At 34.4% G+C, this 20,874-nt stretch overlaps 1 protein-coding gene across 2 annotated transcripts; it reads left to right on the top strand.

Moving 5' to 3' along the window:
• The first annotated feature begins 641 nt into the window (after nt 1-641).
• LOC132557222 (U4/U6 small nuclear ribonucleoprotein Prp3-like) lies at nt 642-19,302 on the top strand. 2 transcript variants are annotated; one of them, XM_060221717.1, is made up of 19 exons: nt 642-940; nt 1,402-1,514; nt 2,070-2,183; nt 2,633-2,716; nt 3,024-3,154; nt 3,452-3,475; nt 5,554-5,647; nt 6,183-6,280; nt 7,669-7,756; nt 8,087-8,188; nt 8,503-8,561; nt 11,706-11,791; nt 12,599-12,742; nt 14,978-15,077; nt 15,282-15,395; nt 15,936-16,054; nt 16,686-16,775; nt 17,326-17,384; nt 18,216-19,302. In XM_060221717.1, exons 1-19 carry the CDS (start codon nt 796-798, stop codon nt 18,372-18,374), a joined length of 1,923 nt encoding a protein of 640 aa, XP_060077700.1. In that variant the 5' UTR covers nt 642-795; the 3' UTR covers nt 18,375-19,302. The 2 variants fall into 2 exon arrangements, with proteins under 2 accessions (XP_060077700.1, XP_060077701.1); XM_060221718.1 differs by lacking the exon at nt 15,282-15,395.
• Nucleotides 19,303-20,874: the final 1,572 nt, after the last annotated feature.

The raw sequence follows: 20,874 nt of genomic DNA, 5'->3' as shown, positions 1-20,874 counted from the left end.
GTGCCTTTCCATAAATACTATGTTATGTAAGTGTTTTTGTTGTAGCAGTACAATATATATATATTTATGATGTACACATATACATTTTATGGAATGGTGAGGATTAATACATTCTTTTTCTTATTAAAATCACTACATGTTAATATTACTTTATACATCTTCATCTCTTCATAATGATGCTTCTGATAGTTGTTTGATTATATCTTACTCACTGTTGAGACTAACCTGAAGTCTCAATGGATCTGACTAGCCATGAAGTACTTTTCATTGTAATTAAAAGACATATATACATGTATATTGAAATCCAAAGACTTAAATCAAGGCTTGTTTTATTTGGTTACAGGGTCCACTGAGCAGTAAGATTCTTTGGTCCAAAGTAATCCTGTAATGTAGCTATCAGACAGCTTAAGGAAATATTTTGTTTTACTGGAATTTGTTGTTTTTTTTTCAAAATGTGTAACCTGCACTGTAGAAATAATTCATACATGTAAATCAAAGAAAATCTTTTTTTTTTTTCAATGTTTTCAGGAGTGGAGTAGAATAGAACAGAAACCAAAAAAATAGAAAAAGAGAATGCTAGAATTGAATTTTGTTTTGTATGTGCACTGATGTTGTATTTGTTTGTATTGTTTCAGATTTATGATGTACAGTTTACGGTAAAGAGGTCGTTACTGTCACGGATCCTTTCTGATGTTGTTATTCCTAGTCTTAGATGGAACTTCTGAATGACCTCGGCTTGAAAACTTAAGAGATTCCAAGAATATCTAAGTCTTGTTTCAATAAAGGACTAACACTATGTCTTTGTCAGACAGAGAATGGGATGACTTGAAGGCTTTGTTGGATAAAACTGTTCAGAAATTTTTAGGATTCAGTGAGACAGCTCTGGTTACAGCAGCTCTCAACTGCATAGATAAAGGTTATGATAAACACAAAACTGTAGGTAAGTCTCGGCATTTGTCAATGTGAGAAACCTTAAGTCTGACTGTCTGTAAAGACAGCAAGAAACCACTAGCAAATCATTTATATATTTTTTTATTTCGTATGTTTATAAATTTTATCTTCAGCAGCCTTTGATCAAGATAATTTCTTACAATATGTTTCTCTCCCTAAATCATTATTTACTTTTGCATTTGAATTAAATTTAATTGCATTTTATAATGAGCACACATTTGTAAACATGAATTGTATAACTTTTATATCTGTCTTAGTGTCTGCCTGCTTTCATAGTGTACCAGTACAAATGAATGGTTGGGTTGTATGTTGGTTTAAAAAATTGTTTTCTGAATTTATTCAACAAATTGTAAAGAATTCAGCTTCAAATGAATACTCCAAAAAATTGTTTTCTTCTTAATCACATCCTGATATTCATATGATTAATGTGTCTGATTTTATACTTCACAGATAAATTGCTGGTGATTCTAGATGAAGGTCAGGCAAAGCGCTTCGCTGACAAGTTATTCGGAGTTTGGGAAGATTACAAAGCATCCAACAGAAATGCAAGGAAGAAGAGAAAGGTGCTTACCACAATTACATGACAATGAATTGGGTGTGAAAATGCAAGGGAAACTATGTTATGTAAAATATAGTAATCAAGCACTTCAAATTTGTTATTCATCAGATGAAAATTTGAAATTCTTTGATTTCACCAGCGAGGAATAATTGGTTAAAATCATCCCATAATTCTTTCACTGTGCTGTATAGTTAAATGTTGGTACAATTTACTAACAGATTTTAAAAAAAACTTTTGCCTCAGTATTTATTTTCAAATAGAGTTAGAATGTGAAAGAAAAATCTTGTATATGTATTTTAACTAACAAAATGATTTTTTTTGCCAAAAATTCTCAGTCACTTATACACTGATGATAATCATGATATTGACTTATACAAACTTTGTTTTTCCCTGTCATCACATATTGTTTCTATATGGTGATGTTTGTTGCTTTTGAGGGCCATATATAAGAGTAGTGCTGTGTTAAATATGTAACCATGAAGTTCAACAGTCTCATAACAATTAACCTGGTATTTCCGTGTCCCTTATTATCAGAATTATGATACTAAATATGTTTTAGGATGATCGTGATGAAGGAACAGAAACTAAAAGGAAGAGGAGATTTGTCGATGATGGTCCGCCCGCCATTCCTGGACCTGGGAACCCAAGTCCTGGCCAGCTCACTACTGACAAGGTGAGTCCTATATCTCTCTCAAATTTACTTTGATGAAACTCAGATAGCTTTTATATTATCTTTTATTTTTATTCTCCGTGGAAACTTTTTATCAGATCAGACAGTGCAGCAAAATACAGTATTGAATTTGTCCAAAAATGGTCTGAAACTTTCGTAGGTAAAGGAGACTAAATTTTGTATAAATGATGGGTCTCTGCTCCCTGGAGGGTTGGGGCTCAATAAAGAAAAGGGCGAAAAATTATTTAAAATCCTTCTTCCTCTGTAGGAATGTTGAAAATTTGTTCCAATTTCGTCTAAATCATCCTAGAGTGAAGGGAATCAATTTTATATCAGGAGTAGGTCAATAGTTATGAATGAAGCAATAGTTCACAATTATATTTAATTTTGTAACCTTTCACAAAACTGTATGTACAAAATGTTATTAATCATATCAAACTTATGGCCAACAGATCAAAGAGATGATGCAGAATGCACAGAAAATAATTGAAGAAAGAAAAACACAGTTGATGGTGACTGTGCCATCTGCTTCAAAGGTTTGTTTTCATTCCACTGGTGTTAGAAATCAAAAATGATACTTTACCTGAATTGGTTATTACTTCCTTTCTGAAATGCCAATTTATTTGATAAACTTCAAAAGTTTTGACATTTGCCAACGAGGAAGATAAAAAAAAATTTCAACTATCACTTGCAAGCAAATCATTAAAACAATAAAATCTAATGGTTTAATTATTCAGAGATTTTATGGTTTTCAAAAATCCCAAAACAGTTAATAAACAGTGTTCTTAAAATTCAATTATGCTTAAATTCAATACAAAATTTGTGACCTTGTTGGTTTTACAGCCGTCCATGTCTCAAACTCAAGTGTTAATGTCAGATGCCATGGAGAAGGCTAAACGAGCAGCTGAACTCCAGGCAATGATACAGAATAAGATGTCCAGTCTCACAGCATCAGGGGTACAGATTCCTAATTTGTAAGTACCTCAGTATTATTGATTACATTGAATAACGGAACCAAAACAGTTCAATCCAATCATATCAGTTAACAAAATATTAAAATTTTTGTACACTTGAAAAATGAGGTACTTATTCAAAAACAGGAAGTTTTTAAAAAATGTTTTTGAATACATAGCTATTAGTGGCTTTGATTATGAGTTTTGGTCACACTTGATGGATTTGTCAATAAAATATTAACTTGATAAAAAAAAATCTGATATGATCTTAGTCACTTTGCATGCCTTCTTTAACGAAGTTTTTATTTGTTGCTACAGGAAACAGCTCCCTTTACAAAACAAGTAAGTGCTAAAATCTTCATAACATAATATATCTACAGTTGTAGTAAGACACATCAAACCAAAAACATCGTCCACACAAATGCACCATACACATTTTCAAGGGGGTTTGGTAAAAATGGTTGACTAATTTTTACAGATTAAAAATTGAACAGAAAACTTACATAGTTATAACTAAATAGAGATCAGTGATTATAAATGTCATTTTTAATTTTTTAATTTTAAATCCTGCATAAATTAACTTTTCTGCCGTTTATTTCACACCTGAGAGAGTGACAAGTGGTGTGCCTTAGGGAACAAAAATTACCTTTATATTGATATATGTACATACATGACAGGTCCAGATACGTACTGGCTAAGTCTTTCATGTAACAACACCCTCGATACTCTAGGGAATATGATCACTTTCGCTCTCTGCACCCTTGGAACATGTCATGGCAAAACTGAAGGTTCCTGGTGCGACACCTTTTGGGCAAGATGAAACATCAAACGGAGGCAATCAAAGTACTTATCATGTGCCTCCAATTTTGCCATGATATGTTCCAGGGTGTGAAGTGAGCGAAAGTGATCGTTAAACCCCTGGAGTATTGAAGATGGTGTAATAATGACGACACTTAAAATTCACCCTAGTATATATTTTTTGTTTACAAAATGATAGAAAAATGAGACTAATACAGAAGTATAGAAAATAAAATTTCTTTCAGATGATATAATAATTTAAATGATTCATTGCCGCGAAGAAAAGAGATGTCCAGTTAATGTTCTTCTTAAATAATATATATCTAATGAGAGTTTGCATGGCTCTCGATTTGCCAGATTTGGGGCCGATATTCGGCCCCGTTCCCAATGTAAAATAGTATCTTTTTTTCCCAATTTAAACCCCAAGTTTTCCTAATTCTAAGGAAAACGCCGCTATTTTTCCCAATTCTAAGGGCCCCGGGCCCCAGTCCCAAAATGGGGTGTGAGAGCCCTGGTTTGTACACAAAGACTGGTCATGTGTTGCACTTTATGAACAAAACGTGTTAGATTATGAGTATATAACTATTCACTCTGTACCTGATAGATACATATATGAGTCTAAGCTATAGATAAATAGCTGGAGTAGGAAATGTGTTCTTTTATATATTAAGAAAATAAATAAACCATACTTACACTCGTCTATAAGTGATTTCTAAATTGATATCAACCATGATAGAATCACACAAAGTATGCACAGGTGTGTGATAACTAATTTCGTCCTGTCTACCTATTGTGAAATCATCATGTGCACATAGCACATCATGTAACATCGTGCAATCCCACAACTTAATCTTGTAATACAGTTTAAGTGGTAGACGTACTGCATTGTACTCAAAACCAGGTGATGGACTTGTCACCAGACAACGTAATGCCTTTGATGTATAATTTTATCAATTATTATTATTATTATTATTATTACATTCTTAACAGCCCATCCACATAAAAGGTCATTAGGGCCATCAAACAGTAAAATTTTATCAAACAGCTGTATTTATGAGTGGGTAAATATTTAGGCACTAGCTTATTGTTGAAACCAATATTGTACTCAAGCTTAAGCAACACATTTGTTATGGTTTGTCACAACAAGTATAGGACCATCTAAAAAAATATGTGTTGATTTAGTTTGTAATTATTGTTTTCTTCTACTATATCATGTAATAAAACTGTGATAAACCTCAATAAGGAAAATATCACATAAACAGAACAAAAAGGAACTACAAATTACTTCATTTATAAAATTCAATGAGAAAATAAAAAATAATTTCATGTTTGTGTTGTGGACAGTCGATATTGAAAGATATTGAATGATTTTATGTTTGTGTTGTAGACCAACACCCCTGATAGATATAAGATGATGTTATGTTTGTGTTGTAGACCAACACCCCTGATAGATATAAGATGATGTTATGTTTGTGTTGTAGACCAACACCCCTGATAGATATAAGATGATGTTATGTTTGTGTTGTAGACCAACACCCCTGATAGATATAAGATGATGTTATGTTTGTGTTGTAGACCAACACCCCTGATAGATATAAGATGATGTTATGTTTGTGTTGTAGACCAACACCCCTGATTTTAGATGAGGAAGGAAGAACAATAGATGCTATGACAGGACAAGCAGTCCAACTACAGCATCATACACCCACGCTCAAGGTCAGATATTTAAAGCAGCAATGGAATTAAAATTAAATGTCACAATACTAATACATTAAAGGCATGGATAACAGATATATATACACACTAGAACTTGAAAAATATCTCAACAAATGAAGTGTTCATTTGAATGAAAAACTTGTTATGAAAAATCATAAAAAGAATATTAAACTTTTGTGATCATGTGATGTTAAATTTATTGAATATTTTTGTGACATTTCGATGAAATGAGTCTTTGATGACTTTATATGATAATAAAGAATACAGAATTCCGCAAATATGGACGTAAGAATTCTCAGATTTTACTTGATGGAAAATCACGCCATTGAATGTATTGTCAGAAATTCTGCATTACATGGACACTTTTGATAGTACCTTGTTAGTACGACGTCGTGTGTACTTATATTGTTCAGTTACTATAGACTAACACAGTATGACTACAAATGTCTCCTATTACAAAAAATAATTGGAAATATATGTTTCCAACTGACTGCTGTGAACATCAAGATTAGAAAATTAATTTTGGTATTTTTAGGCAAATATCCGAGCAAAAAGACGTGAACAATTCAAAGGATTGATAGAGAAACCACCAGAAGAAATCAGTGAAAGTCGATTCTTTGATTCCAGAGTTGAGTAAGTAATATCATAAATTAACCGGTGTAGTTGAAACAGATTTTGATTAAAGATTGTATTGTTCCATTTTTGTGCTATACTGATGAAGCATTGCAATAAGAACACACAATGAGTTTTTTTAGATCATCTGACCAAAGGGTCTGGTGACCTATTGCAATCGCCTTTTGTCCAGTGTCGTAGGTCGTAAACATTTTCAACTTCTTCTCAAGTTCTACATGTCTCATTGAGCTGAAACTTACCTGAAATGATCATGACATGATCCTGACCAAAGTTTGTTAATTTCGGGTTGGTCCGAAATTCAACATGGCCGCCATCTTGAAAACACATTTTCGACTTCTTCTCAAGTTCAAAATTTGAAATCTTGTATTTTTTGTCAGATGACCGTTAAGGCCCATGGGCCTCTTGTTTTTTTGTTTTTTTTTTAAGACAATTTTTGTGGTTGATATTTTTTTAATTTAAAGTTAATTGTAATATTGTTACATGATGGTCATGGTATCTTGAGGTTGCTGTGATGTTAAAATATGTACAAGAAGGAATGTTTTTGTGTGTGAGGGTGTGCTTTTGTCTTGTATATGTATGGTAATGAAAAATCTTTCTAAAATAAAGATTTAAAAATAAATCAGGGAAAGAAAGTTTATAGAGTTGCCTCAGATATTATAATTCAATTTGATGAAAACAAATTTTGAAAATACTGTACAACCTGTCAAAACTGGAAGTCACTTGGACCATACCATATAGCCAGTTCACACAGGTGTGTGGTGTATAATTAGGTGTATTGATATCTAATTGCTTCTTATTAGGAAAAACTTGAAAAACTCACCTGGAAAGAAGAATTTGAATTGTACATCATGTTAACACTAAAAGTTTCTCCTGTCTTGCCAAATCAATTTTCTATAGCTTCAATAGCATTTATTGGGTTGTTATGTAATGTGATTATCTCCCTTCTACCATCCACTTTTTCAAATTTCAAATTTTGCATGATGATCGAAGTTAAGTCATTTAATTTTTGTCTTTAATGTTTCTGCACATTGAAACAAGATGTGATAATATCACTCAGAACGTTGTTGGCTAATATTAATGTAACCACTGCGAAAATATGAAATTTCTATTGTGAAACAACATCAAACATTATTCACTTCAGGACTTCAGGAATGAAATTGACCACAGAATGTCTGGCCATGATAAGAAAATAGATGCACTCTAAATTTATACTGACCACATATCTACTGGTGGCAGTATGGTTGGTTCTTACAAGGTTTATCACTGATAGAACAGACAAATGTTGAAACTGGTATATCATGATGTAGGAAATTATATGCATGATATATTTAATGTATGACTGTTATATCAGATATTTTGAAATCAAATTACATATGATTTTTTTTCAGGGCAAAGAGTGCCCAGAGACAAAGACGTTCCTTCAAGTTCCATGAAATTGGAAAGTTTGAACAAATGGCTGGCAGGCTTCGAGCAAAGGTCATTTGAAACCTTATATTTGAGAGATCTATAATATTAGACAATATAGATGATTTTTCTTAGTTTTCCTATTTGATTTCCAATCATTGAACAAAAAATGTCAGTTTGAAATTAAGTCATTTCTCCTTGAATGTTTTTGCATATGAAGTTTTGGCAGGTGTAAAGTTTAATTAACAATATAAATCCCTGAGAAAATCTGGCCCTCATTATCCAATTTTTTTTTTAAAAAACATTTTCATATCAAATTTGACAGTATGTATATCTCAATCATAGACTTGGCATTTTTTTTTTCTTTTGTAAACTCAGTATCTTATTGTTATCTTGCTGCAGGCACAGTTAGACAGACTGCAGAATGAAATTGCCTACGCAGCCAAGAAGACTGGAATTGCATCTGCAGCAAAATTAGCAACACTTGCTCCAAAGAAAGAACTGGTATGGTTGCATATTAGCATTTTTGGCCATTCAAATTTTAATCCCTAGGTCATTTACAAAAAAATAAGTAAATACATACAGAAATTAATTGAAGTAAAGTATGCTACAACCAGATTGTCTAGTTTCCAGTTTCATTAAAATTAGATAAACAATTTGGTTTGACAATTAATGAAAACTAATAATGTATTCATCTTGTGTATGGGGCCAATATTTCCCTGACCGAAGGGAACTAGGATTATTAAATTGGAATAGTAGGTAAAGTATATATCATTTCTTGGCATATCTAAATAGTGTGTACTGTTCTACCTTCACAGCAAGAAGGTGAGGTTCCAGACATGGAATGGTGGGATGCTTATGTCCTGACAGGAGATCAGTAAGTTCATTGTCCTGTAATGGTGATTCTCAAGAACTGAGTACAATATTCTGTGTGTTGTGATGGTGATTCTCAGGTGTTGAGTACAATATTCTGGGTGTTGTTATGGTGATTTTCAGGTGTTGAGTACAATATTCAGTGTGTTGTGATGGTGATTTTAATGTGTTGAGTACCATATTCTGTGTGATGGTGATTCTCAGGTGTTGAGTACAATATTCTGTGTGATGGTGATTCTCAGGTGTTGAGTACCATATTCTGTGTGTTGTGATGGTGATTCTCAAGAACTGAGTACAGTATTCAGTGTGTTGTGATGGTGATTCTCAAGAACTGAGTACAGTATTCAGTGTGTTGTGATGGTGATTCTCAGGTGTTGAGTACCATATTCTGTGTGATGGTGATTCTCAGGTGTTGAGTACAATATTCTGTGTGATGGTGATTCTCAGGTGTTGAGTACCATATTCTGTGTGTTGTGATGGTGATTCTCAAGAACTGAGTACATTATTCATTGTGTTGTGATGGTGATTCTCAAGAACTGAGTACAGTATTCAATGTGTTGTGATGGTGATTCTCAGGTGTTGAGTACCATATTCTATGTGATGGTGATTCTCAGGTGTTGAGTACAATATTCTATGTGTTGTGATTGTGATTCTCAGGTGTTGAGTACAATATTCTATGTGTTGTGATTGTGATTCTCAGGTGTTGAGTACCATATTCTGTGTGTTGTGATGGTGATTCTCAGGTGTTGAGTACCATATTCTGTGTGTTGTGATGGTGATTCACAGGTGTTGAGTACCATATTCTGTGTGTTGTGATTCTCAGGTGTTGAGTACCATATTCTGTGTGATGGTGATTCTCAGGTGTTGAGTACAATATTCTGTGTGTTGTGATTCTCAGGTGTTGAGTACCATATTCTGTGTGATGGTGATTCTCAGGTGTTGAGTACAATATTCTATGTGTTGTGATGGTGATTCTCAGGTGTTGAGTACAATACTCTGTGTCTTGTGATGGTGATTCTCAGGTGTTGAGTACCATATTCTGTGTGTTGTGATTCTCAGGTGTTGAGTACAATATTCTGTGTGTTGTGATGGTGATTCTCAGGTGTTGAGTACGGTGCTAGTATTACTGTTGCTGCATTGTAATTGTATCCTGAGACATTAAATTGGGACTGTGTCGTCTCCTTCAATACTCCACTTATGGAGACTTGAATACTGACATATACCCTACATTTGTTTGTTTGTTTAGTTGTTTGTTGTTGTTGAATCTAACAACCACTAAAATAATCCTTGGAGAACTTTTCCTGTTCCTGTTAGAAACGTATTAGGTTGATGGACTGTTCAGATATCCAGATTTATCCACAATTCTGTTGAGCGTCTTCTCCAATAAAACTTTGTTCAGTGTAATAGATATTGCAATTAGATAGAACTTAAATGGAGAGATATTTCTTAAAGTCAAGCTATTTGAAACTGTGTTCCATGATATGTATTCTGGTGATATCAGTAGCCAGTTAAGAAACAATGTTCAGTGCATTTCTGTTGATGTGATCAAAAGAACAAAAATTACTATGAAGTTTAGATTCAGGACTAGGATTAAAACATGAAGAACTAATTAAAAAAAAAAGAAGATCAACCACTGTAGACAGAACATGTTTGTAGTGGTAACCGCAGCATAGGATCTTAGTCACTTGTATGATAAAAGAGTTTTATAGTACCAGCAAGAACAAAAGTTAAAAGTTAAATTCATTTGAGACTTTAATGATCTGTTTAAAACATGTGAGAAATTTTCCTTTATCAAAAGAGAAAATCCTGACAATCCTACCGACTGCAGTCTCTCCCTTGTGACAGTAAATAAAGTAAACCATGTGACTGCATATACTGCCTACCAGTCTTGTGAACAATATTTTAATATGGTTACTTTCTGAAGGAATACAGATGGTCAAATTGACTTTGTAATGGAATGGATCTTCTTGTTTTTGAGTATATTTTTGTGTGTCTTGAAATGTGATACTCATATATTGAGTACTGTATTTGTGCTTTGTAATGTTGATTCGGTGTTGAGTACAATATTCTGTGTGATTGTGATTCTCAGGTGTTGAGTACAATATTCTGTGTGTTGTGATGGTGATTCTCAGGTGTTGAGTACAATATTCTGTGTGATGTGATGATGATTCTCAGGTGTTGAGTACCATGTGTGTTGTGATGGTGATTCTCAGGTGTTGAGTACCATATTCTGTGTGTTGTGATGGTGATTCTCAGGTGTTGAGTACAGTATTCTGTGTGTTGTGATTCTCAGGTGTTGAGTACCATATTCTGTGTGTTGTGATGGTGATTCTCAGGTGTTGAGTACAATATTCTGTGTGTTGTGATGGTGATTCTCAGGTGTTGAGTACAATATTCTGTGTGTTGTGATGGTGATTCTCAGGTGTTGAGTACAATATTCTGTGTGTTGTGATGGTGATTCTCAGGTGTTGAGTACAATATTCTGTGTGATTGTGATTCTCAGGTGTTGAGTACCATATTCTGTGTGATTGTGATTCTCGGGTGTTGAGTACCATATTCTATGTGTTGTGATTCTCAGGTGTTGAGTACCATATTCTGTGTGTTGTGATGGTGATTCTCAGGTGTTGAGTACCATATTCTGTGTGTTGTGATGGTGATTATCAGGTGTTGAGTACAATATTCTGTGTGATGGTGATTCTCAGGTGTTGAGTACGGTGCTAGTATTACTGTTGCTACATTGTAATTGTATCCTGAGACATTAAATTGGGACTGTGTCGTCTCCTTCAATACTCCACTTATGGAGTCTTGAATACTGACATATACCCTACATTAACTTTGCTCTTTAGATAAAGCTCTATTTGGCTAAAAAGTTTATTACTGGTGCTGACAGGTAAAAGTAAACATGTTTTACTTGTTTAATACTGTAAAGCTGGACAGTTTTCAGTAGTGCATGGTTTATAAAAAATTTGTCGCAAAATCTATTTTGTCAGAGAAGTGCAGGGAAAACATAATAAATAAGTAGTGTTTCAACTATTTGAAAGATACGTAAAATGACAGCTACCGACTGATTCTGAAACAATTTGAAAGAATTGAATTTCACAATCAAAATTACCTTGGAATTTAACATTTTTTTCACATTTATTTTCAGTTATGCAGAAGAAGGCAACATTGAGCGAGAGAAACTATATGGTATTACAAATCTAGTGGAACATCCGATACAGATGAAGCCTCCAGGTTTGTACAGACAGACGCTGTTTGGGTGAAGAGATTTACACCAAGTATTTTGATTATTTCCCATGGCATGTTAAGCATGTGAAAGATCAGTTTAACAGGATTCAGTATGCATGGGATCATTTGATCATTTTACGGAGCCTCTGACGATTCTCGTGTACTTAGTACAGTAATCTGTATGTTGTAACGGAGATTCTCAGGTGTTGAGTACAGTATTCTGGGTGTTGTTATGGTGCTTTTTAGGTGTTGAGTACAGTATTCTGTGTGTTGTGATGGTGATTCTCAGGTGTTGAGTACGGTGCTAGTATTACTGTTGCTACATTGTAATTGTATCCTGAGACATTAAATTGGGACTGTGTCGTCTCCTTCAATACTCCACTCATGGAGACTTGAATACTGACATATACCCTACAGTTCATTAAAAGAATTCTGATGTGTTTATTGTAAAATGAACTGTAATACTGAAGATATATATATTGTGTGTGTTTTTTTTTTCAATATTTGTTTTCTCTCTTTTTCCTATACTCTGTAGAAATTACACTTTCAACTCCTTATTTCTAAGCATTCTTTTTGTTATGAAAGATGTTATTTATCTTAAGAAAGGTTAACAGTTTGGTTTGAGAACTAGACAAACTTCAGGGCAGGTCCTAGTAATTCAGTGACAGATATGTATTTATGATTGTTACACACATGCACACACGCGCGCACGCACGCACGCGCGCACACACACACACACACACACACACACACACACACACACACACTCCTGAGACTGGAAGGTTATTCACTCTTCTTCATGGACTTTGATAGCTGAACCAGAGAAGGCCCCAGAGATTCCTGTTTATCTCACAAAGAAAGAGCGAAAGAAGTTACGACGTCAAAACAGACAGGAAGCTCAAAAAGATGAACAAGAAAAGATTCGACTTGGTTTGCAACCTCCACCAGAACCAAAAGGTAAGGGTTGATGTAGAACTTTAAATAACTTTAAATAATACTGTCTTTTCCTTTTATAAGGATCTCAAAACTTCATGACCAAGTTCAGTAATAGCCTTCGTTGTGAAGTCACACATTGTATGTTTACTGGTAGTCAGGACGACTGGCAGGGCGCAGCAATAACTCATTTATCCAGAATGTTGACCTACGTGATATTTGGGTTAAGATCCTCCGCAGCATGCATGATTCGGTACCCCCTACTCACTGTTGTTGGTGTTTCTCTGGAAACTGAGAAATGGATTAATTAATGTTGATGAAGATGTGGCGTTCGTCAAAGTACCTTACCCCAATTGCTCTTGATGGCACATGATGGGCCTCCTGTGTGTTGTTCAGTGAGGTAATCACAAGTTTATACAAGGCAACCATGACTTAAAATGACCCTGACTGTTCCTGGAGTAATAAACGCGGCATACAAATGTCGAGATGGCTGCCGGGGGCTGTTGATTTGGACCATTGAAGTATTGCCACATTTTCAGTCTTTGTGACTATGTTCAGGATAGGTCCTAATTGTGTATTTTCTCTGGTATTTTGCAAAGCAAGGATAGCCAATATTTTATTACTAGACATTAATATTTGAACTTTTGATTCCTTAGTTAAAACTTTGACATCTACGATTGAATGTCTTTGTGTTACAGGAAGGATACTCATTTAAATACTTGACCGTAACATTTGAACTTTGACCTTAAGGTTGAAACCTTCAAAAAATGTGTATGGTTACAGTGAGGATGGCAAATCTATTGTAACTTCATATCTACACTTGAACTTTTACTTTAACATTTGAACTTCTCATTTGTTACAGTCATAATTGCCAGTGTTTCAAATCTTGACCTCTACATTTGAATCTGTTTGACCTTTAAGATTGAACTTGTTTGACCTTTAAGATTGAGCTTGTTAGTGTAACAATGAGGACATTCAATGTTTTAATGTACTTGACCACTATGTGTGAACTTTAACCTCTGGGTCTGAACTTCTTTTTATTACAGTGGGAAGGGTCAGTGTTTTAACATTTGACCTCTACATGTGACCTCTATGTTTGAAATTGTTTGTATTACAGTGAGGAGGGTCAGTATTTTAATATTTGACCTCTACATGTGACCTCTATGTTTGAAATTGTTTGTATTACAGTGAGGAGGGTCAGTAAGGAGGGTCAGTATTTTAATATTTGACCTCTGCATGTGACCTCTAGATTTGAAATTGTTTGTATTACAGTGAGGTGGGTCAGTTTTTAATACTTGACCTCTACATGTGACCTCTAGGTTTGAAATTGTTTGTATTACAGTGAGGTGGGTCAGTTTTTAATACTTGACCTCTACATGTGACCTCTATGTTTGAAATTTTCATTCAAACGTTTCAAATACTAGTATACTTGGCACAGAGGATACTGGCATGGAGCTCTACCAAGTTTGTTCAAATGAATGACCTTGACCCACTTTAAAGGTCACAGGGGTCAAATATGTTAAAATCTTTAAACAACTTCTTCTCATTAACCAAAAGGCTCAGAGTGTAGATATTGGGCCTGTGACATGCTGGGATGAAGGACTACCAAGTTTGCTTCAAATGCATGACCTTGACCCACTTTAAAGGTGACTTTAAACAACTTCTTCTCAATAACCAAAAGGCTCAGATTGCTGATATTGTGCCTGTGGCATTTGAAATTGTTTGTATTACAGTTTCAAGAGGTAACTTCTTCTCAAATACTAGAAGGCCTAGGGGGCTAATACTTGGCCCATAGCAGTTTTTGTTCAATACTTGGCCCACTTTCAAGGTCACATGTGACAAAGGACTTCATCTCAATAAGCAAAAGTCTTGAAATTGTTTGTATTACAGTGAGGTGGGTCAGTTTTTCAAATACTTGACCTTTCTACATGTGACCTCTAGATTTGAAATTGTTTGTATTACAGTGAAAGTCCATGAGTTTTTATATACTTGACCTCTACATGTGACCTCTAGGTTTGAAATTGTTTGTATTACAGTGAGGTGGGTCAGTTTTTAATACTTGACCTCTACATGTGACCTCTATGTTTGAAATTGTTTGTATTACAGTGAGGAGGGTCAGTAAGGAGGGTCAGTTTTTAATACTTGACCTCTACATGTGACCTCTAGGTTTGAAATTGTTTGTATTACAGTGAGGTGGGTCAGTTTTTAATACTTGACCTCTACATGTGACCTCTAGGTTTGAAATTGTTTGTATTACAGTGAGGATGGCCAACCTGATGAGAGTTCTGGGGAACGAAGCAGTACAAGATCCTACGAAGATTGAGGCACATGTCCGTGCACAGATGGAAAAACGCCAAAAGTAAGTCATCAGAGTGTTGTCTCATCTATAGAAATGTCCCGAGGGACAGCATTGCTATTGTTTGTACGTCTGATCAGTGATTGATCCGTAAAGTAAATAAAAACAACAACAAGAAAAACAATAACATTCCTGTTTGTTGTTATGCCAATATAAAATTACTTAACTAGTGTGCTGACTTTCAATGTGAAATATTTATAATAATAGACAACATGAGGAAACAAATGCAGCAAGGAAGTTAACTTCAGAACAGAGGAAGGAAAAGAAAGCCAAAAAAATCAAGGAGGATGTATCACTGGGTGTTCATGTTAGTGTATATAGGTAGGTGAGGATTGTCTCTATATTTGTATTTAAATGAGATTTAGGGTTGAATAGTTAAGATATAGTGTCTTGTGGTGATAAAATGTGTTCCCTAAATATAATGTGTAACTAATCTGGTATTGTGGTTTAGACACAAATCATGTGTGACTCACAAAATTTATGCATTTTCATCAGTTCTGTGACTTTCTAATTTCAACATTGATGTATGTTGACCCTGGCTGTTCACAGAACAATAAACCCAGCAAAATAAAAACATGCACAAATTATAAACATTGTGGAGTAAATTTCACTTGTCATCAATGAGGTCTTACAACTTCAAAATCAATCACTCCTCTTATGATTTGGACTGTTTCACGATGCAGTGAACTCTGTCAGAATGCCTCAAGCAAACTAGAATTAAGACTAGAAACTCCAAGTACTTCTGTTTATGCTAAAAATATCCTGTTTATACCATCATCCTTTTACAAATTGATAGCAGAAAGACATCAAGCAGAAAGACTGTTCCCCAGCTAATATTTATAGATTTTGTTTTGGTTACAGGATACGAGATTTAACAAATGCCTCCAAAAAGTTTAAGATCGAAACTAATGCTAAACAGCTATACATGACAGGAATTGTGGTGCTCTATAGGGACTGTAATGCTGTGGTTGTAGAGGGAGGTAAGTCTTTATGCAGTGCAACATTCCACAACTTTTAATGGTGCTGGCAGTTACCGTAATAGATCTTACAGATCGAGTCTAATATTTTTTTTTGTGATCTTGATATTTTGTGTAATAACGCAAAAGTATTGTGGAAAAATTTCGTAGATTTCAAGGTTTTGGAAATGTTGAAATTATTAAGGTTTAAACATGGAAATATTTGTTGTTACTTTCGCTGTTTTAATTTGTCTAGCATAAGGTGAGTCTCACTTTCTGTTTTTCTAAGATGAACATGTACCTAACAAGCAGTATGAAAATCATCAATTACTATTAGTTATGCCTTTCATTTCAAAATTATTCTTTAATTATGTTATTGTACAATTTTCAAATCCTACTTACATTTTATAGTTGAAATTAAAAAAAATCCTTTTGTACCATGAAAAAGATGTAGAAAAATGTTACAATTTATGGAACCTTAACAGTAGAGGAAAATCATTTTTAAATTAGGTTTCCTTTTTTTTTTTTTTTTGTAGGTGTGTGTTGTTTTTTTCTGTATGTAGTAAACAATTCATGAGGTGTAAGTTAGTATGTTAACAGATGAGATCAAGAAGAAAACCTTTTTAAATATTTGCGTAATTTGTATATTTCGTAGGCCCAAAACAACAAAGAAAGTTTAAGAGGTTGATGTTACACCGAATAAAATGGGAAGAGGACCAGCATAAAGGCAAAAAGAAAGACGATGGTAAGACTTCAAAAAAATAAAACTTTCTTCTGGTTTAGAATTTTGGTCATTAGAATATTAAACATTGTAATATTTTCTCACTTAGAGATGGAGACAGATACTTACAGCTCATATGTCGATAAAACTCAGCATAGATAGAACTGAAAATGTTTTGATAACTTTATGATAAATATTCTTTTATTTTCTTATCGAGACCTCATTTTAACTCTGTTGAACAATTTGGAAAAACATATCAGAATATTTTTTAAAGTTCTATTTTCTAAAAGTGCATCCATTTGTGTTCATACCATATCTCAGAAAATGAGGCATTGGTCTCTGACTTTTGGAATGAAGATGACACGTTTTGTTACACCTGAACTATTTAACAAGGATGTTTGAATTTCATTCATAGTGAAGGAAAAGATGTCATCTGTCAAGAAATTTCAAACATCGATGACCCTAACTTGCCTTCTAATGGATAAATCCTGCCTTGTGCTTTGAGACTGCTTTTAAAACTATGAAAAGAAAACTCTTACATATTTCAAAGAATGAGAAATATTTACTGTTTTAGATGACAGCGATTCTGAGGAGGAATCAGATAAAACAAACAAATGTCACCTTGTTTGGGAGGTAAGGAAAATTTGTAGTCAAGCAAATGTCACTTTGTTTGGGAGGTAAGGAAAATTTGTAGTCAAGCAAATGTCACCTTGTTTGGGAGGTAAGGAAAATTTGTAGTCAAGCAAATGTCACTTTGTTTGGGAGGTAAGGAAAATTTGTAGTCAAGCAAATGTCACGTTGTTTGGGAGGTAAGGAAAATTTGTAGTCAAGCAAATGTCACTTTGTTTGGAGGAAAGGAAATTTGTAGTCAAGCAAATGTCACGTTTTTTGGGAAGTAAGGAAAATTTGTAGTCAAGCAAATGTCATCTTGTTTGGGAGGTTAGGAAAATTTGTAGTCAAGCAAATGTCACGTTGTTTGGGAGGTTAGGAAAATTTGTAGTCAAGCAAATGTCACGTTGTTTGGGAGGTTAGGAAAATTTGTAGTCAAGCAAATGTTACTTTGTTTGGGAGGTAAGGAAAATTTGTAGTCAAGCAAATGTCACGTTGTTTGGGAGGTTAGGAAAATTTGTAGTCAAGCAAATGTCACGTTGTTTGGGAGGTTAGGAAAATTTGTAGTCAAGCAAATGTCACTTTGTTTGGGAGGTTAGGAAAATTTGTAGTCAAGCAAATGTCACTTTGTGTGGGAGGTTATTTGTAGTCAAGCAAATGTCACGTTGTTTGGGAGGTTGTCACAAATTGAAATATTTGGTTATCAACACATATTGTGAGTAATATCCACATAATTGTTTGGTGGATCACTAGTGTTCCTGTAGTTGCTACACAAAGACAGGATGACGAAGGTTTGGAGATTTCATTGCAGTCCCTTAAAAATCACTAATGCTTAATCTTTCTTTGAAATTTCAGGGAACGACAACAGCAAGAGCATTTGGTGAGATGAAATTTAAAGTGTGTCCCACAGAACTTTTTGCTCGTGAACATTTTAAAAAGTGTGGTGTGGAGCAGTACTGGGATTTAGCTTACCGTGGTGCTATCATGGATTCTGCTGGTGATGATGACCTTTGACCACAGACATTTGTCTATAATTTCTTAATGTCTTCATTTTGGAGTTATTTTCTAAAGATAAGACCACAGCTTGACAGAGGATGGAGACTGTCCAGATCTGACCTCTGACCTGCTGGTGATGATGACCTTTGACCACAGACTTTGTAGCAATTTCTTAACGTCTTCATTTTGGAGTTGTTTTCTAAAAGGTGATTCCATGACCTCTGAACTTTTGAAGATCGTCTTTGAACTTTGACCTCTACCAGAGACTGGTTTTTTCTACCATGTACAGCTGGTAGTGTTGTGAAGCAACATGTGCTACTTATATTAAGTGATTTTACACTTACAAATGTGCATCTGATAAACAAGGCCCTATTTCTATTGAAGTGACTGTATTTTTACCTCTGCAGAAAATATTATACTTAAAAATATTTTCAAAGTTATCTGAAAATAACTGTTTATGATGAAATGATGTATTGGAAAGGATCAACAGTTGGGTATGAGGTGAGTATTTATGTTAAATACAGAATCCTGTAGGAGAGTAGCTACTCTGTCCAACATCTGTCATGTCAGAGAGGTTGATGTGAATACACATGGCTACCAATCTTAGTTCACCATATCATAACCTAAAATTTTAGACATTGCAAACTATTAATGGACTTGGTGTGTATCTTGAATGAAGGAGGTATAAAATTTTCTGCAAAGGTGATCAGGGCTGGATCCAATTCTTTTTCCATCACCATTGTCCTCATTGGGATTATGACTTGTATATTTTGTGTACCAAGGATATCAGCGCTGCAGGTCTGAAATATCTCCTGCAAAATTTTGGAAAATAATGAATAAATGTTGTTTACATATATATATACATGTGAGGGAGTTGTCAAATGTTTTTTTTTATTCATGAGCGAAAGAGACATTAATTTGAAATTAAATCAATCAAACATTTTAAGTTTTAGAGTCCTGATGTTCTAGAAATTAATGAACTCCATTCAAGCAATCGGTAAATGGAAACATGAGTAAAAATCATTTAAGATTTAAGTTTGTGATGACCTACCTTATTATGCCCCAATCATTTCAATATTCCAAGATTCAATGAGGTCTGTCATTCCATCATTATTCGGTTTTCGTTTCTTGAAACGATACAAATATAGAACTGTAATTCGGTGTTTCGTTTGTATAATAATAATATTGAGACAAAAAAATCAATTTTATTTTAGATTCTTTATGATTGATTCTGCAGGCAGAATTTCATTTCATGAATCAGGAGACTAAAAACTTCCAAAATCCTTGTTTGCCGGCAGGGATAGTTTCACAGAAGTCTGCCAGTTTTGTTTTCCAATTGCTGTCGAAATGTACGAAAGGGGATCAATGGAAAGATTTATATAAAATTGAGAAAGATCCACAGTTTACTTTCAAAGGAATAGGGATAACAAAAATAACAAGTAAAATACCAACACATGAACAGAATCATAATCAAAACTAAAAAAAAACTAGAGCAAAATATGAACAATATACACTGAAAACGTACAAGGACCAGGTGTTCCAGAAGAGAAATCATTTTTGGCTTCATTGACAAAACTTGCTATGTAAAGCTAGGCCAATCCAAGTTAGTAATGTTGCTTTCTCAAGTGAGAACGAGGTACACAACAATTGAAACAACATTCAAACTTATGAACATCCAACATGTCCACTTTTAAACAAGAATTGTTTAAGGACTGACACGGATTTAAATAAAAATCTAAAACAAGTAAAAGGCAAGAAGGTGAATGATCCAATATATACAAAATATTAGTCATGAAATCGTAGGCACAAAGTTTCATGTGGGATCTCTTAGAATACAACATGATCACAGAAACGGACAGTGATCAAAGGAGTAATTCTGAACAGTGTCAGCCGGTACTGTGTTTCATGTCCAGTAAATTTGAGAGTTGGAACTTAATGAATCTTAGAGAGGAAAGGTAACTCGAAGTTATTCCGATAGCCTGTACCCACAACAGTCAAGTGTAGACTTAAGATAGCGTTCATTTTCTTTATTTTGTTGTAAGGATATGGAATACTGTCCGAAGAGAGTTTTATCAGCACCATAAAACAACTAGAACTTGGAAACTCAATCCAAACTCAAATTCAATAAAACTACTGCAAAATAAACAAAAGAAATGTTTACATTGAGAATCATGAAAAGGTGCAAGGAGGAAAAGACCAGGTGTTCCGGAAGGGTAAGTATCGTCACATTCTCAAATAAGAAAAGTGATGGATGACGTTAGGATTTTATGGATGAGGTGAGGAGTGATGGATGACGTTAGGTTTTTATGGATGAGGTGAGAAGTGATGGATGACGTTAGGTTTCATGGATGAGGAGAGGAGTGATGGATGACGTTAGGTTTCATGAATGAGGTGAGGAGTGATGGATGACGTTAGGCTTCGTGGACAAAGTGAGAAGTGATGGATGACGTTAGGTTTATGGATGAGGTGAGGAGTGATGATTGACGTTAGGTTTTTATGGATGAGGTGAGAAGTGATG

The sequence above is a fragment of the Ylistrum balloti genome, unplaced genomic scaffold (assembly GCF_031769215.1).
Source record: "Ylistrum balloti isolate Yb309-2 unplaced genomic scaffold, AGI_CSIRO_Ybal_v1 Utg370646, whole genome shotgun sequence".
Taxonomy (NCBI): Eukaryota; Metazoa; Mollusca; class Bivalvia; order Pectinida; family Pectinidae; genus Ylistrum; species Ylistrum balloti.
Note: the sequence above shows the minus strand (reverse complement) of the source record. Positions and strands in the feature narration are given on the sequence as shown.

Coding starts and splice junctions, on each gene's coding strand:
- LOC132557222 (XM_060221717.1), top strand. CDS start 796: ATGTCTTTGTCAGACAGAGAATGGGATGACTTGAAGGCTTTGTTGGAT. Junction 5,648..6,182: donor ATCATACACCCACGCTCAAG/GTCAGATATTTA, acceptor TGGTATTTTTAG/GCAAATATCCGAGCAAAAAG. Junction 8,189..8,502: donor TTGCTCCAAAGAAAGAACTG/GTATGGTTGCAT, acceptor CTACCTTCACAG/CAAGAAGGTGAGGTTCCAGA.